An 18,171-nucleotide genomic window follows, 5' to 3' on the forward strand; every position below is an offset into this window, starting at 1 on the left:
ATGTACATATGAACCTATATATGTATGTATGAACCTATGTATGTATGTATGTATGTATATATAAACCTATGTATGAACCTATGTTTGTGTGCATGCATGAACCTATGTATGTATGCATTATCTTATGTATGTATGTATGAATGTATGAACCTGTGTATGTATGTATGTATGAACCTATGTATGTATGTATGTACATATGAACCTATGAATGAACCTATGTATGCATGTATGTATGTATAAACCTATATATGTATGAACTTATGTATGTATGTATGTATCTTTATGTATTTATGTATATATGTATGTATGTAGTTATATATATATATATATATATATATATATATATATATATATATATATAAACCTATGTATGAACTTATGTTTGTATGCATGCATGAACCTATGTATGTATGTATAAACCTATGTATGTATGAACTTATGTATGTATAAACCTATGTATGTATGTATGTACATATGAAACTATGTATGTATGTATGTATTTATGCACATATGCATGTATATATAAACCTATGTATGAACCTATGTTTGTATGCATGCATGAAGCTATGTATGTATGAACCTATGTATGTGTTAACTTATGTATGTATGTATGTATGTATGTATGTATGCATGTATGTGTGTATGAACCTATATATGTATGAACATATGTATATATGTATAAACCTATGTATGTATGTACATATGAACCTATGTATGTATGTATAAACCTATGTATCAACCTATATATGTATGTATGTATGAACTTATGAATGTATGTATGTATGTATGTATGAACCTATGTATGTATGTATGTATATATGACCCTATGTATGTATGTATGTACATATGAACCTATGTATGTATGAACTTATGTATGTTAGGTATAAACCTATGTATGTATTTATGTATGTATGTATGAACCTATGTATTTATGTATGTATGTATATATAAATCTATGTATGAATCTATGTATGCATGTATGTATAAACCTATGTATGAACCTATGTATGTATGCATGTATGCATGCATGTATGTATAAACCTATGTATGTATGAACTTATGTATGTATGGACCTATATGTATTTATGTATATATGTATGAATCTATGTATGTATATATGTATGCATGTATATATGTATGAACCTATGCATGTATGTATGTATGTATGTATGTGTATATATATATAAACCTATGTATGAACCTATGTTTGTATGCATGCATGAACCTATGTATGTATGTATAAACCTATGTATGAACCTATGTATGTATTAACTTATGTATGTATAAACCTATGTATGAACCTATGCATGTATGTATGTATGAATGCATGTATGAAAGTATGTATGTATGTATGTATGTATGAACCTATGTATGTATGTACATATGAACCTATGTATGTATGAACTTATGTATGTAGGTATAAACCTATGTATGTATGTATGAACCTATGTATGTATGTATGTATGTATGTATATATAAATCTATATAAATCTATAATATGTATAATATGTATAAATCTATGTATGTGTGTATAAACTTATGTATTAACCTATGTATGCATGTACGTATGAACCTATTTATGAACCTATGTATGTATGTATGTATGAACCTATGTATTTACATATTAACCTATGTATGTATGAACTTATGTATGTATGTGTGTGTATGTATGAAGCTATGTATGTATGTACATATGAACGTATGTATGTATGAACTTATGTATGTATAAACCTATGTATAAACCTATGTATGTATGTAACTATGTATGTATGTATGTATGTATGAACTTATGTATGTATGTATAAACCTATGTATAAACCTATGTATGTATGTAACTATGTATGTATGTATAAATGTAAGAACCATCTCTGTCATCCATCAGTTTAAACCAAACTAATCAATATAAAACTATATAAGTAAATAAGTTGTACTTCTTCCCGCCCCTTTTCGGCTATATAAACAGAAGTGTTGATCTGTTCTGTGTAAAGTTGTTGACAGTTGTATTAAAACTGATGTTTTTCTTGTTCACATATCTGTTAACTTTCATTGCATGTTTGGAACAAATCCCTAAATCAGATCTATTCTGTTCATTCCTGTTTTGTAGAAAACAAACAGCTGACTGCAGCGTGTCCACATACTTTTGTCCATCTGTATGACAGTTGCGTTCTGGGGCTGATGATATATTACACTTCCTTTCAGGAGTATTTTTAAAGTCATTATTTATGTGGTTTTTTTCTGACTATGAGAGGATGTTGTGCTCGTGCTGTTCTATGTCTGTGATGTTTGTGTCGTTGCATCACAGACTTTAAGAATAAACTTGAATGAAAATTACCGCTCCGAATCCACTAATGAGACCGTGTCACACACCCAAACGAGGAGAAATGAGGTTTTTTTTTTTTTTTTGTAACGGTGACAAGTGTGTGTGTTTTGTGATGTGCGGTCTGAGATGATCAACACCTCTGCAGTGTGTGAATTTCCAGGGAAGAGGCCATTACCACGGCGACCAGACTGCACCAGTAAGTACAATCACACTTCAGATGACACACACTTCAGGCCCGTCTCATTTCCCATCCTCCTTTAATCGGATTTTTTTTTTTTTTCTCCCCACGTTCTCTCGGTCTGTTTCGGTGATAGTCATTAAACAGTTTGCACGTCGGCGTCTTTTCTTCGTCTGAATGTGCGTGTTGGCGCCTAAACGCGGCTCTGCGCTAACCTGTCCACAAAGCCGGTGTATAAATAGACTCAATAAGTGAATGTGAACAGGAAAGCAGGAAGGATCAGTTTAAGCCACATGACTCTTTATTGTTTCCTCTCCTCATTTCCTCTCTCATTATTCTCACTCCATTTCCTCTGACACTTTCCCCCTTTCCCCTCCATTTCCTCATTTGTTTTTCTCCACAATCTCAGGTTGTGTTGTGTGTTTTTTTTTTCGCCTTCTCACTTCCTCTTTTTTCATTGACTTCAATCTCTTTTGTTTCTTCTCATTTTGCTTTCCACAGTAAGCCCTTTGCTCCACTCCATTTATTCCCCTTTTTCTTCATTTTTAATGGATAAAATGATCATAGCTTTTTACCACAATGCTCATTTCATTTTTGTCGTCTTTTTTGTGTCCCCACGCCCCAAATTGCAATGTTAATGTGTAAATATTTAACGTTTTAATTCTAATATATTTAATTTTTTTTTTAAATTTTCTTTTTTTATTTTCTGCCTAGTTTACACAGTTCTGTTTCTAGTGATGTTACTATTATAATTATCACCGTGGTTTTTACTGTTAATATTTTCTTGTATTTTCTTCACCACCTCCTTCTTCTTTTTCCTCCCCCCTTCACTCTCTCCCCCTCTCTCTTCCCCCTGCTCCTTCATGTCAGGTCTGGCATCAAAATGTGGTTTAACAAAACTCAAAATAAAGACAGTATCAAGCGGAACCTCAAATTATTTGTGAAGTTTCCCTTGTAAAGCAAATTTGTTCTGCACAAAAAGGAGCCAAACCACCATTCTGCTGTTAGGATGCTGGACAAGTTAAAAAAAAAAAAAAAGTAAATATTAATTTTATTTCTATGTTTTTATAAATATTAATATAACTACCAGATTTCTTATTTTTCTCTTTGTATTTATTTTCTCTCATTTGTGTTTTTTTCTCTCTTTCTTTTTCTGCACTTGCTTGTTTGTTGCTGCTGTTAACTGTGAAATTTCCCCATGGTGACATTTATTTTATCTTATGGCAGCGTTAGTGGTGTCACATCTAAGACAAAAAATAATCTAATCGACCTGTTTTGTCCTTCACACCGTCTTTCTGACCTGAACTCGTATATTTATGTGGATGTTAGTTGATGGTACTCACAGGCAGGTCGTCCCACAGCTGGCTCTTTTTCATTTCCAGTGACGGCTGCGTCAAGTCGAACTTAGGAATGGGGAATCCTGGGATAGCGTTGTGAAGATGGAAACCAAATGTGACCAACCAGATGTTCACGTCTGGACAAAAACAAACAGAAACAGACTGTGTTTCAGTAAGATTTTAGAAAAACTGCATCGCCCCTATGTAGCTGGGATAGGCTCCAAGTGACCCCCGTGACCCTAGTGAGGATAAAGCGGGTTCAGAAAATGAATGAATGAATGAATGAATGCATAAAACAATATGAATTATGCATGTTTCCGTAAATACGTTTGAAGTGAATCGGCTGCTGCGCGGTGTCGTCACAAACAGAAGTGTCTGTAATAAAACAGGAGTCCCTTAAATGTAGACAGAAAAATGTGTTGTTAAATAACCACAGGGTTTCTGCAGGTATCAGCCAATCTAATTTAATGCTTTTTAATGTCCTTTTTAATGCCACTTTAAACACATTTAAGGCCCACGTCCAACTGCAGACACAGTTTATGACGGCTTTAACCAGGTTCTGAATAGTTCCTCCTCCAATCACTTCTGCTCAGACTTTCATGTAAGAGCTGGAGTGGTCAAGGCGCGTTTAAAAAGGAGCACGGACCCAGGATTATAGTGAAAAATACTCATTTCTTTTTACTTTCTTTGGAGTCAAACAAACACAACCATCCAACACTAAATGACCCACATGTATACAAACGTGCACTGTGCATGTGACCAGGCTACACCGTTACTTTACACACACTCACTAAACAGTTCTGTCTGCCTTTAAAAAACACCACCAACTCATAAAATACACTATTTACAAATATGAATACAGAACCAAATACCCAAACAACACTATACAAACACAAATATACATATTTACACTTCAACACCCCTCCTTCAACCTCCCATGTCTGCTACCCTCCTGGAACCTTTTAAATAGTGCCCAGCCCCCCGACACCATGCCGGAAACAGAAGCCCACATACGGTAAGTTAGTGTCTACACCCATTCTAGGGCTGGGCAAGTTAACGCGTTATTACAGCGTTAACGCATTCATTAAATAATGCTGACAGTTTTTTAAAATCTCCTTTTTATGTCATTTCATTCTAACTAACGCTGACCTGTTACATTGCATTTTCCCATTTTTCCCACATTTGCTAATATTCACAGCATGAACACGCTCACAGATCGTTGCATTCCAAGCATCCGATGTTGTGACCTCATGTATCGGCCAGAAACAACAACCAATTAAAGGATTCCACCTGTCAATCATCACACCATACTTCTGATCAAAATTATTAAATGTTCATGTAATCAAAATAACTCGTGAATAACACCAAGTGTATTTAGTTTTTTAATGTTTTTTAATGTTTTAAAAATCTATTTAATGACCTTTAATACTTTTTAATGCCCCGCAGAAACCCTGAACTAAAAAGTACAGTTTCTACATTATTTTGATTAAATTTTGATAAATATCTGTCAAGTTTCTATTTATTAGATGAGTCGTCAAAAATACTGTGATGTAACTAGTAACTAATCATTTATAGACTCCTTGATTCTGCACTGATTCTGTAGATGTAATGTTATTCTGTGTAAAATGTTCAACACTTCACAGCTGAAAGAACACCATTAATAATAATAATGATCAGTTTTTTATTTTGACAAGTGCAAAAGTCTGTTGTGCAAAGCGTTACATCCACCGGGTCGATGGAAAATACAGATATTAATAGTGTACAACGGACCCATTTCACTTGGCCGCGTGTTTACCTTCACTAAATTTAGCCGTCAGATGAATTTGGGTTAAAAATGATCCGGGTAAGAAGCACGCAGGCTGAGGTGGAGTCCAATTTCATACATCAGTAGAGCATTCAGAATAGCCTACATTTCACACAATTTATGAAAGTGTCATTTTATTACTTAGGCCTAAGAACTACAACAGAAGAGCCCATAAAAGCTGTTCTTCTGCACCAAAAGAGGGGTTTTTTTGGGGTTTTTTTTTTGTTTCCTCGCTCACTGGTAGTTCTTGAAAAAGAGGCGTTGATCCCAGAGAGACCGCCTGTTATATTAATGATTCTCTAACGTGTGCTCTTAATTTTTGTGCTTCTAAAAGAGGATGTGTCACCCTGGGTTGTCCTCAGGATGGGCCAAACGTGTCGCAAGCTGTCTTCGTTTCCAGATATATCCTGTAGATTATTTTAGGGTTCACCTCATGTAATAAGATTAAACGTTTTACACCTGAAGATCATGAAAAAGTCATGCGATTATTTTTGGAGAACACTGACTTTACTCTGGGTGTAAAAAGTAAAATGCACATAAATTTGCACATTTTTTTCCGGCTCAAACACACAAACACTGCCTTGTATTTTTATAAAAAAGAAAAAATGTTCCTTTCTGCATGTCTTTTTTTTTGATAAATCGAGACCTTTTAAACCTCATGAAAAATATTTTACAAATTTAGAGGTAGAACATTTAAAATCATAGTCAGGGATTAAGAAAATAAATACATACAAAAATAGCTGAGAAAAATTAAGCAAAAACCATCACTGAGACATTTTGGAAGCAATGATAACAATTTAAACCAATGCAATGATATTTATCCTCATATAAAACTATATTATGATGTTTGTCTTTGTTTTGTTAGAAAATAGTAGATTTTATATATGACGTACAGATCTCCCACATTCTATATTATTATTATTATTATTATTATTATTGTATTATTATGTAGTATGTGCTTGTTGTTGTTGCTGTTAACTGTGAAATTTCCCCACAGTGGGGTAAATAAAGTCATATCTTATATTCTCATCCATCCAAATAGAAGCCATGACCAGATCACCAAGGTTCTTATAGTTTTGGATTTTTATTCTAGTTTAGTTTTATTTAGTTTTGACTTTTTTTTCTCTAATTCAGTTTGTTTGAATTCATTTTTAGAGCAGGTTTGATAGTTTTTATTAGTTTTTGTTATTTTCTGAATGCTTAGTTGTAGTTTAGTTGTAGTTCAGTTGTAGTTCAGTTGTAGTTCAGTTGTAGTTCAGTTGTAGTTCAGTTGTAGTTTAGTTGTAGTTCAGTTGTAGTTCAGTTGTAGTTCAGTTGTAGTTTAGTTGTAGTTTAGTTGTAGTTCAGTTGTAGTTCAGTTGTAGTTCAGTGGTCTCTTTTCTCTTCTTCTCTGTGCTCCTATTCAAATCAATCCCAGACAGGACTCTGCTGCTTTAGTCTCCATGTTTCCAGGTAGAGTGGGGACCAGAAGACGACTGGAAACCACAAGTGACGGAGCAGAAAGTGTCGGATGGTGCTGCTAGCTAAAATTTCTAGAGCGAAATAAATCGATTTCGTATCAATCTGACAAAGATGAATACGAAGGAATTTTATCCATAATTTTTATGTTTTAGTTAGTTTTGTAAACACACAATACAGTTTCAGTTAGTTGCTGTTTTTTCTTTTAATTATATTTTTTATTTATTTCAGTTAACGAAAATGTTTTTTCAAATCTAGTTTCCGTCATTTCCTTAGTTTCCGTTAACGATAATAACCTTGCAGATCCCTCACGCTTACTGATCTAACAGTTCTCATGTACATTTCCTGTTGGATGGTTGAACGGTGTCGTTCTGCCGTGCTTCAGGCGTGTGTCGCAGCGTTACCTGTGACGTATTCTTTGACCTGGTGGACTTTGCTGATGGGGTTGTTGCCTCTGAACATGTAGAGGTTGAACGGCTGCGGGTCTTTTCCAACTCGCGTCCAGGTGCTGATGTCAGGAGTCGTCCACCTTAAAACACAAACACCAGAGTCAGACACGACGGCGGCGACAGAAAATGCAAACACACAGAGGGAGCGGCCGGCGGTGAGTAAATGAGCGTCTCTGTGCTTAGTGAATAAACGACTGCAGAGGTGACGGAGCGCCTACCTCCCAGCAGGGATGTCGTAGTCTCTGTCTCCGAAATGCAGCAGTCGTGTCAGAGGATCGTACAGGCCGCCGTGGAAACCAATTACCAGCACGAAGTCTGGGTTGGAATCGAAATAAACCTCGCCGTACGCCGTGTACTGCACCTACGCACAAGAACACAGCCCGATGAGAAGAACTGGAAGAATAAGAAGAACCACGATCAAGTCCTTTAGTCTATTTTCACATGAGGAAACTAACGAACCTGTTTAAGCAGGAGTCCGTTGTTGCTGAAGACCGCCAGAGGAGTCCCGGTGTTATCGCATGCAATGTAAAACTCCTCTCCACTGCTGATTTCCATGGCGAACACGTGACCCTGCACAACGACAAACATGACATTCTCAAACATCCACAACTCCACCTTATAACGACACACAGCTATGGTTTCACACACTTATGTACACGTCTTTCATTATTGCATTGATAATATAGTCTAGTCCAGGGGTGGGCCGTTCATTTCCTTATGGGGCCACATAAGAAACTTCGACAGTTAATGAGCGGACTTAATGACAGCAGCTCTGCTCACAATGTAACTCTAAAAACAGGAAACGATACAGAGATACAATGAACATGTGGAGCACAGCTTGGTTTGTTTGCATATCTCAGTTGCTTTTCTTTTTCTTTACATCTGACTTCAGTGAACAAATACGCAGCAGTCTGTTTGGTTAAAAACTCTACATTCTGAATCAATCTTTGTTTTTTTTTTTATAGCATTAGCTGACATCTTCATGGGCTGAAACTGACCAACAAACCAATAATCAGTGCATTAGCTTTATGCTAAGTACGTAAAGTATGCGCCAAAAAAACGTTAATTTAGCCGATCCTTTAAAACACAGGTGTCAAACATGCGGCCCGAGGGCTAAATCCGGCCCACCAAAGGGTCCAATCCGGCCCGCGGGATGAATTTGTGAAATGCAAAAATTACACTTTAGATATGAACAATCAATGGTGTCAAAATTGTACTTCAGGTTCCACATACACACACATACAGTCCAATTAGATTTCAACTGGATCAGAACCAGTAAAATATGATCAGAATAACCTGTAAATAATGACAACCCCAGATGTTCTCTTTGGTTTTTTTTGGTGTAAAAAAGTAAAATTACATGAAAGTGTTTACATTACCAAACTATACTTTTACAAAAACCTGAATAACCTGAACAAATATGAACAAATGGAAATGTCTGAAGAAAAGTAAATGCAGTTTTACCAATATTCTGTCTGTTACTCAATGTAAAAAGAATAGAAGCAGAACTCAACTCTGTCTTCCTTCAAACAAAGAATGTCGCACAAAAACCTAAATTTGCATTGACTTTTCATTTGTCAGTGACCTCAGGAGGGTCAGTCAGGGTCAGCTGTTGGGCCGTACATTATCCAGGTGTGGGTTAGTGCATATTGCTGTTCTAATTTTGTGTCTCAAGAGTGTTTTAATAAGTATATTTGGTATACATACATATACGTGTGTGTGTGTGTGTGTTTTTTTTCTTTGTTGTATTGATAATTTCTTTCCTGCTACTTTTCATTACACTTGAACTGTAACACCCAATAATTTCCCCCTGGGATTAATAAAGTATTCTGATTATCTTTACAAACCTTATGAATACAGTAATTAGAATGAAGGTTTTTATTATTGTTGTTTCATTTCATAACAGCTCCACAAGTGATAACAGCAGGACAATAAATAACGACGACAACATTATTTTTTAATTATCGCGGCCCGTGCTGCTTCGGTAATTTCACTAACTGCATTCATCACAATAAAACAAGCTCATCTCCGGCTGGTGCAGGTTTCCCAACCCGTGAAGCACGGAAAGCTGTAAAAATCAGTTTTTCAATGAGAGTTTTATGTGATGAAGTGGGACCGCACTACAGGAAATCAACATCCCGGGCCCTCTAATGGAGATGCCCAGCATTCAGTGCCTTTTCCACATGTTTAATTCTGGTGTCAGGGCGGGCGCTGGAGGGAAACCCGCTCAGCAGACGGCATAAATCACAAAAGGTGAGTAAAATGTAGAGGTGGCCCACAAACAGCAGCAAGATATCAGGACTTTATCCAGAAAAAGGGAGTCAGCTGCAGGCGCTGCTTTAGTTTTAGTCTCAAAAAGCAAAGGTTTGAACTTTTACATGTTGTAAATACGATTGTCTCATAGGGCTGAACGATGCGGACACAATTTCATATCTTGATATTCATTCAATATCGATATGATACGATATGACTACGGGTTCAGTGAAAACCAAGCATTTTTCAGAAAAATACAAACATAATACAAAAGAATGTGGGCAGTGCAGTTTTATTTCTAAGAACTCACTGCCAGTCATCAACATTAACATAAAGTACAAATAAATAAATTACAAATCAAACATTTTACTGCAGAAAATGTTTTTTTACTGCAGACATCTATATCGTTTATATTGTTGCTTTTTCATTATTAATATCTTTAATGTTCATATCTAGAAATAGATAGGATAACAATATATCTTTCAGCCCTATTGTCTTACTGCATGGATGTCAAACATACGGCCCGTGGACCAAAACCGGCCCGCCAAAGGTTCTAATCTGACCAAATAATGACACTGAAGATAGTAACAGTCAAGTGTGTGTAATGTTTTGTGCCTTTGTAGATCCACTGTGATCTACTTTAAATGAATATGTATACATGATAAGTTATCGCACTTATTTTTCTTAAGAAAATTCAGGTTTTTTAGGTTGTTCACATTTTAGTGAAAGGATGCTTTATCTTGGTGGTGCTGCTGTACATGCACCACCACCTTAACTTTGGTCACCAGTTTTTCATCACATCTGTAAAACCCCAGTCACAGCCGAAGTATGATGAATCTGTGAGTCTTTCTGTGATTACGCACCTGAATCTCTTCCTTCACGGTGAACAGTTTTGAACTGTTCTCCACCATAAACGCTGTACGTGTTTACAAGCAGAGTCACTCGGACATTTTTGGACATTTGTTGCGGTGTGCATTGTGGGAAGCGGAGTTCCACGCACCCGCTTTCGCTCGGTCGACATGTTTGTTGTTGCTGCTACTGCGGCTCCACTTCCCACAATGCACGTAGCGACACATTTCTGACAAATTTGTGCTGCTATTTAAATTTAATTCATTTATTTGATATTTTATTTGTAGCTGAGTCCAGATCAGTGAGCCTCAGAGTACTTGTCCACGGGTGTTTGTTATTGTCCTCTGTGTTTTACTGTTATATCATGCAGATGCCCTCTCCTGTTCCTGCAGAACAAAATCTACCTCCGGGTATAAATGAAGTTACCTTGACCTGAGTTTAACCTGCTGATTATCTACATTATAAAAGCCAAGTAGCCTCTGTATGTGTGTGTGTGTGTCTGTGGATTCACACTAAATCCATACACAGCTGACTGCTGCAGTTTGTCATGCTGATGCATTTTTGGTCAGTGAACAGACTAGTGCAAACAGCAAGTTGATAGGACTAATATTTTGGATTATATTAGTAATTTTGGAAAACAGTCGCCTTACAATCACATTGCTGTACCCACAACGCTTAGACCAGGAGTGTCAAACTCATTTTAGTTCAGGGGCCAAATTCAGCCAAATGTGATCTGCAGTGGGCCGAACCAGTCAAATAATAACAGAATAATATAGAAATAATGTCAACTCCAAACTTTTCTCAATATTTTAGAGCGAAAAAAGTAAATTTACATTATGAAAAGGTTTCCATCTACAAACTATCCTTTCAAAAGATGTGAATAACATGAACAAACTGAAAAAAACAAGTGTAATTTTAACCATTTTCTGCTTCAGTTTACCATTTCCACATGTACATTAGAACTTTACAGATCACAGTGGATCTCCAAACACAAAACATTTAGTAACAGTAAGGCAGAATCTTGGTAAAATTGCATTTACTTCTCTTCAGACCTTTCAGGTTGTTCATATTTGTTCAGGTTATTCACGAGTGTTGGAGCCAAAATACAGTTTATTTGTTTATTCCTCTTTTTTATTTTTGACCTTAACTTAATAATCGTTTAGTGGGTGTGCCTGTGATGATCGCCGCAGGTGCAAACGTACATATACCTGCTGTGTGAGGTGGGCGGGGTGTGTGAGGACAGCCCCAAACAATGTTCAGAACGTGAAACTGTGAGATTGAGTTGGTCGGCGTTTACAGTGTTTTCTTTTGTGTTAAAGAACCTATTTTGTTTATTTATAGAACGTACATGGAATGACAGTTGTGAAGAATGATGAACTCTTGGACTTAATATTGGAGAACAAATGGACTGGCATCTGAACACAAAGAAACCCAGCCGGACATTCACTCATGCACGTGTCGAAAATACAACAGGTTGAACCCTTCCACACCGCTGTAGTGGCTAAAGGTAAAGCCACTACAAGTTTTTGCGAAATTATACTTTGTTTTAGTGTAAATACATGAAAATATTTACATTTACAAAGAGAAAAGTTTGGAGTTGTCATTATTTCTATGTTCTTATGATAGTATTTGACTGAATCCTGCCCACATGAAATTGAATTGGTCTAAATGCGGAACCTGAACTAAAGGCATTGTTAAAATCTTAGTGTAACTTTGAATTCACAAATTCATCCCCAGGGCCGGACTGGACCCTTTGGTGGGCCAGATTTGGCCCCCGGGACGCATGTTTGACACCTGTGGCTTAGACGGTGACTGCTGGACAAATGCAGTACAGCACGCACGAATACACAACAGCATAAAAACGACCACATCTAGAACCTGTGGATCTCCTCGGGTCAGCGCGCTAGTGAATAAAAGGACGAAATAACACAAACTAAACAAACTAACTAACTAAACTAAACTAAACAAGTAGCAAAAGCTGAGATTAGCTGAGAGCCTGAACCCTTTCATGCACAGTGGTCACTCCAGTGGACAGTTCTTCTCCAGCTGTTCACTTGTATATTCATGCATTTTGTGGTTTTAGTTTAGTTTTAGTTCCATATCAGCCAACACAATGGTACGTATCATCTCATACACTGCAATTCATACCATTACTGTAACTTTGCTGTTCTTGATAAACCTGATCTGCACTAACATGTAACAACTCGATCATTTTTTTTTTTTTTTTGCATATTATCTCCATGAAGTGAGTAATAACCAGTATTAGAGTATGTTAAAATGTGAGAAAACATCAGATTAGCGGCATTAAAAATGTTTTTATATCATAGTTTTCACACAGTATTTAACTTTATTATTGTTATTATTGCTATTTTTTGTCCCTTTAGCCACTTTAACAAACTTGTTCATATTGTTTATATTTTTATCTCTTTATTTTTCTGTTGTATTGACACATACTGTATTGCACTTCAATTTCCCCTTTGGTGGATCAATAAAGTATATCTCATCTCACCTTATCTTTTCTTATCTTAGTTTCTGATGATGGATTTTAAATACATGTTCCTTTCCTTCAAAAATTAAACACATGATGTCCAGCTGAGTGGACATTTTTGTAACTCCATGAAAAAAACATTCATTAAAAAAAAAAAAAAAAATCAATTACAAAGTTTTTTTTTCGTGCCTAAAGAGGAATAAAATCACTCAAGAAAAAACTATTGACTAAGGTTCTCATTTCATGCATGAAAGGGTTAAAGTGTGAACAGCCTAGTAACCCGGTGGTTCTGTAACGCAGTACTGGAACACGGAGTGGGTTTTACCTGCAGGTCGTAGTAGAAGGACGTGATCTCGGAGCTGGAGTGGTTGTAGACGTGGGTGATCCTGGTGGGGTAGTTCAGGTCGGCGTAGAAGAACTGCAGGTGCTGACCCAGACTGTTCCTGGAGGCCACGCGCCGACCCAGACCGTCGTAACGGTACTGGATGGTCCAGCTGGCGGCTTTACTGTACACACGGACCAGAAGACCTGAACACAACACACCAGGTTAGGTTAATAACGATGGGTTAAAACAGTAAAGGACCATGAAATGACATCAAGTCTTCTTTCTTTTCTTGCTTTTCATACATTTGCATAAGTTATCCATTTACTACATCAACATCTGATGGAAGGACTTTAATAATTACAGTCTCAGGATCAGTTTTATCTATGGGTTCTAAAAATCAGAACAGAACTGGGAAAGAAAACTTTTAAATGTTCTGCTCCCACTGAATAGAACAACCTAGGTTAAAGGTTACAGAAAAAAAAAAAAAATCCTATAATGCATTATGGGTAATGGAGACAGAATTTATACCAAACTTGTAAAAACGACGGCTGAACAGAAGGAGAGTTTAACTCCAGTATGTGTGTTTTTTGCTTGTTACCTTTGGAGTTGTACTCAAATATCTCTGCTCCTCTCTGTCGGAGGAAACCGTCCTCATCCAGTCTGTACTGGACGTCTCCCAGACGAGTGATTCTGTCTCTCAGATCGTAGCGCAGAGGGGTTAAGCGACCGCTGTTCCCAGGGTTCAACAGGTGCAGGTTCCCGTTCAGGTCGTAGTTATACCTGACAAAAGCAGAGGCGTACATCGGGTCAGGGCTAACCTTTGGACACATCCACTGACGGTGTGTGTTGTCCCAAAAAAATTTAAAGGACTGATATTTTGTTTTTTTAATGGAATTCTTCCTTTTCCCACATTCCCCTGTGCTCTCCATAAACTGTAAATGCTCTGCTTGGCTCTGAATTCATTCGTTCAACTCCACAGGTCCATCTGCAACACTATTTATGACTAATAGGGATGCACCCATACCACTTTTTTCCAGACCGAGTACGAGTACTTATATTTGAGTACTTGCTGATACCGAGTACCAATCCTAGTCCTTAATAATCCCATTCCAGTTGTTAGTTCCTTTTGTAAATGTGCTTTATTGTCGTTGTCATTAGTCTGACTGGAACAAAGTGCTGCTACTGACATTTAATGTGTTGGAATGAGCGTTTGTCAGTTAATCCACCAGGGGGCGCCGCTCTGAATTAACCATACTGGACAAATACCACGAAGAAGAGGAAAGTTTAATGAGAAGAAGAAGAAAGTCAGTAATACCAAACCTGCAGACGACAGAGGAACACTACTGTGATACTAATGTTAGTGTTTTCTCTGTAAGGTTTAAAAGTTTAGCTTCAGCAGGAAGAGAAAAGACAAATGAGTGACAGGTTTGGTTTTCACTTCTGCTGGCGGCGGTCCGCACCGCTCCGTACTCCCGCTGGTATTCTGTGTCTGGGTACTCATCCTCCATCAGCTGGAAAACAGATGAATGTACGCAGAGGACGGACAGAAGGCTGCGTCTGTATCTGTGTGTGAACGCTACTGTCAGTCAGCCTTACTGTGATCAGCATCATTTCTTTGGTTCCATCTCCACACTCTTCACACTCACACACATTCTTCCTCCTCCTCGTACCTGCTGCACTGAACTGGGAATGTCACAGGGACAGAAGTGGTATTGGTGCATTTGTATCGGATTACTTTTATGAGTACGAGTACACACACTGAGTATCGGAGCTGATACCCGATACTTGTATTAGAATCGGTGCATCCCTAATGACACCACAAAGGTGGTTTGGAGCGCTGGCCCTTTAAATGCACAGGAGACACTTCAGGCCCCGCCTCCTCCAGGTTATTGGCCGAGCTGCTCTGTCCCGTTCAACCAACAACTGAACATTTTAGATAATGGGCTCCAAGTTTGGACATATTTTTAGTTTTTACTACAACTGCTGCTGCTGACAATTATGTCGAACTCAGAGAAATGTTGGTCAGAAGTCTGGACCTTTTATGCACAAATGTCATGACGTAGCTAGTTATAAAACGTAACGAATTAAGAAGGAATGAATGTAAATATAAAGATAGTTCTGTGGCAGCTGGAGGGTTCAAACCACAGACTAAGAAATGTGGGTTTAGACAAATATGAGCCCTTTAAAGGAAAGAATAAATACATCTGTAAAAAGTCTAAGTTCTATCCTGTGGCATAAAAACGCTCCATTTGGTGAGAACCTTTCATTTAATTATCTGAAAATCAAATCTGAGAAGCCAGTTTGCCGCTTAAATAATTCCACTCAAGTTTCCATTTGTGATTAATTGAACGATTATTAGGAATTAAAATTGCAACTGCTTGGAGCCTCGACCACAAAGCACTTCAGACTGAGTAAAACTCGGACTGATTTATCCTCAGCGGGAACGGTGTCGGGGCTCATGGCGACTGCGGTGCTTAAAAAGGTCCGCCGTGTCAAACTGTCATCTATAAAACATGGTGTCTGTGAATCAGCGGAATAATTGAAAGCGATGACCGTGACACCTTCACATAAAGTATCCTGCGCCGTCTGGAGGAAGGAGTTCAGAAATAGAAAAACGTTTGGAGAGGCAGCGGAGAACTAAAGGAGCGTTTAAAGGCCCGGTCATGTTCGCTTTTGTAAAACAGGGGAGTCCGCTTACATCCACAATAATACTCCCATCATTATCCCATTTCTGGACTCGTCAGATTATTAATGCGATCATGTAAACAGGATCATCTGATCTGTTTTATCAGAAAACGGCAGTAATCTGATTATTATAATAAATCAGATTAACACACCTGGATTTGTCCCCAACACTCTGATGTCTTCATACAGGTTAATCTGACTTATTTCATTCTTTTACGTCTGTGCGTGTGTAAAAATAAGATGTCAGATGAAAATAAAATATAGACATAAACAAGGAAAGAGATGAAGAAAATGTAAATAGCCCCTTTCTTCTAGGTCACAGGTGTCAAACATGCGGCCCGGGGGCCAAATCTGGCCCACCAAAGGGTCCAGTCCGGCCCCTGGGCTGAATTTGTGAAACGCAAAAATTACACTAAAATGTTAACAATCTTTTTAGTTCAGGTTCCACATTCAAACCAATTCAATCTCAAGTGAGCAGGACCACTAAAATACGATCATAATAATCTGTAAATAATGACAACTCCAAATTTTTCTCTTTGTAAATGTAAATATTTTCATGTATTTACACTAAAACAAGGCATAATTTTGCAAAAAATTTAAATAACCTGAACAAATATGAAAAACCTGGAATGTCTGAAGGGAAGTAAGTACAATTTTAACAAGATTCTGCCTGTTATTAAATGTTTTGTATGTTTTTTTTATATTATAATGTAAATGTGTAAATGATAAACTGAGGCAGAATATTGTTAATATTACACTTTTTTTTAGTTTGTTCATGTTACTCACATTGTTTGAAAGGATAGTTTGTAGATGTAAACCTTTTCATAATGTAAATTAACTTTTTTTCGCTCTTAAACATCGAGAAAAGTGCGGAGTTGACATTATTTCTATATTATTATATTATTTTACTGGTTGGGCCCACTGCAGATCAAATTTAGCTGAATGTGGAACTGAACTAAAATGAGTTTGACAGCCCTGTTCTAGGTACATCTCCGGTGTGGAACAACCCAAAATTACAGATTGGGGGAAAAATGTTCTTCTGGGCGAGCTGGTGTAATAAAGGTGTCGAGAACATAAACTGCTTTTTTCGAGACAACACCCTTCACTTTTCACTTTTCAAGATCTACAGACAAAATATGGCCTTAAAAGTACTGATTTTTGGAGATTTCTACAACTGAGAGATGGCCTCTCAAAATTAAATAAATCTGAAGTAAAGCTATCGGGTGAATCTCCAGTGTACTCTATATTTAAAAAATTAAGGGATTTACCACGTTTAGAAAGCCGCATCTATAACTACCTTATTGAAGACGTCAGGGATGTTAATTTAGGGCTCCAAAAGGTGTGGGCAATGGATTTAGGGAAAACATTTGGGGAGGATGAGTGGGATGTATTAATTAAACAAATGTTAAAGCCAATAAGAGACGCACGGTCCAAACTCATCCAGTTTAAAATTCTCATCAGACTATACTGGACACCTGTCAAACTATACAGAGCAGGAATATGCCATTCTAATATCTGTTGGCGGTGTAAACACAGTCCTGGAGACATGCTTCATATGTTTGTCACCTGTCTGAGTCTGACCTCTTACTGGCATAGTGTCATGGGACAGATAAGTCGTACTTTAAATGTGAATTGGGTCCTGACACCTGCGTTGTGTCTTCTGAATTTCCTGGAACATGATGTTTCATTAGAAGTCAGAAGAGCACATTGGCTTAAAACTGCACTCACTACAGCTAAGAGGATCATACTAAGGCACTGGAAGGGGCAGAACAACCCTACGTATTCTGAATGGTGTTCAGCCTCATCAGAGACCGCCTCATTTGAAAGACTGATCCACAAGATAAATGGACAGATGGATACAGATGGAAGTGTGTGGGAACCCTTCTGAACACAGACTGGCTCATTTTGGAGGATGCTGACTGAACTCAGCTCATGCTGGAAGAGCCAATGTGCCCACCTTTTTTTTTTTTTTTTTTTAATGACTGACTGGCTGGGGGAGAGGGGGGATTGTGGGAGAAAAAGGAA

General features: G+C 37.4%; 1 protein-coding gene across 1 annotated transcript in view; it reads right to left on the minus strand.

The window, feature by feature from the left end:
- The window catches only part of tenm3 (teneurin transmembrane protein 3), a 776,142-nt gene that overhangs the window by 10,153 nt on the left and 747,818 nt on the right, over window positions 1–18,171 (minus strand). Inside the window, exons 52-57 of the mRNA XM_030128911.1 lie at window positions 14,060–14,241; window positions 13,462–13,664; window positions 8,006–8,116; window positions 7,765–7,907; window positions 7,502–7,626; window positions 3,842–3,972 (exon numbers count right to left, since the gene is read on the minus strand). Coding sequence (XP_029984771.1) covers window positions 3,842–3,972; window positions 7,502–7,626; window positions 7,765–7,907; window positions 8,006–8,116; window positions 13,462–13,664; window positions 14,060–14,241 — 895 coding nt within the window. The remainder of the gene's footprint in view (window positions 1–3,841; window positions 3,973–7,501; window positions 7,627–7,764; window positions 7,908–8,005; window positions 8,117–13,461; window positions 13,665–14,059; window positions 14,242–18,171) is intronic.

This window comes from Sphaeramia orbicularis, chromosome 1 (genome assembly GCF_902148855.1).
Source record: "Sphaeramia orbicularis chromosome 1, fSphaOr1.1, whole genome shotgun sequence".
Lineage (NCBI taxonomy): Eukaryota > Metazoa > Chordata > Actinopteri > Kurtiformes > Apogonidae > Sphaeramia > Sphaeramia orbicularis.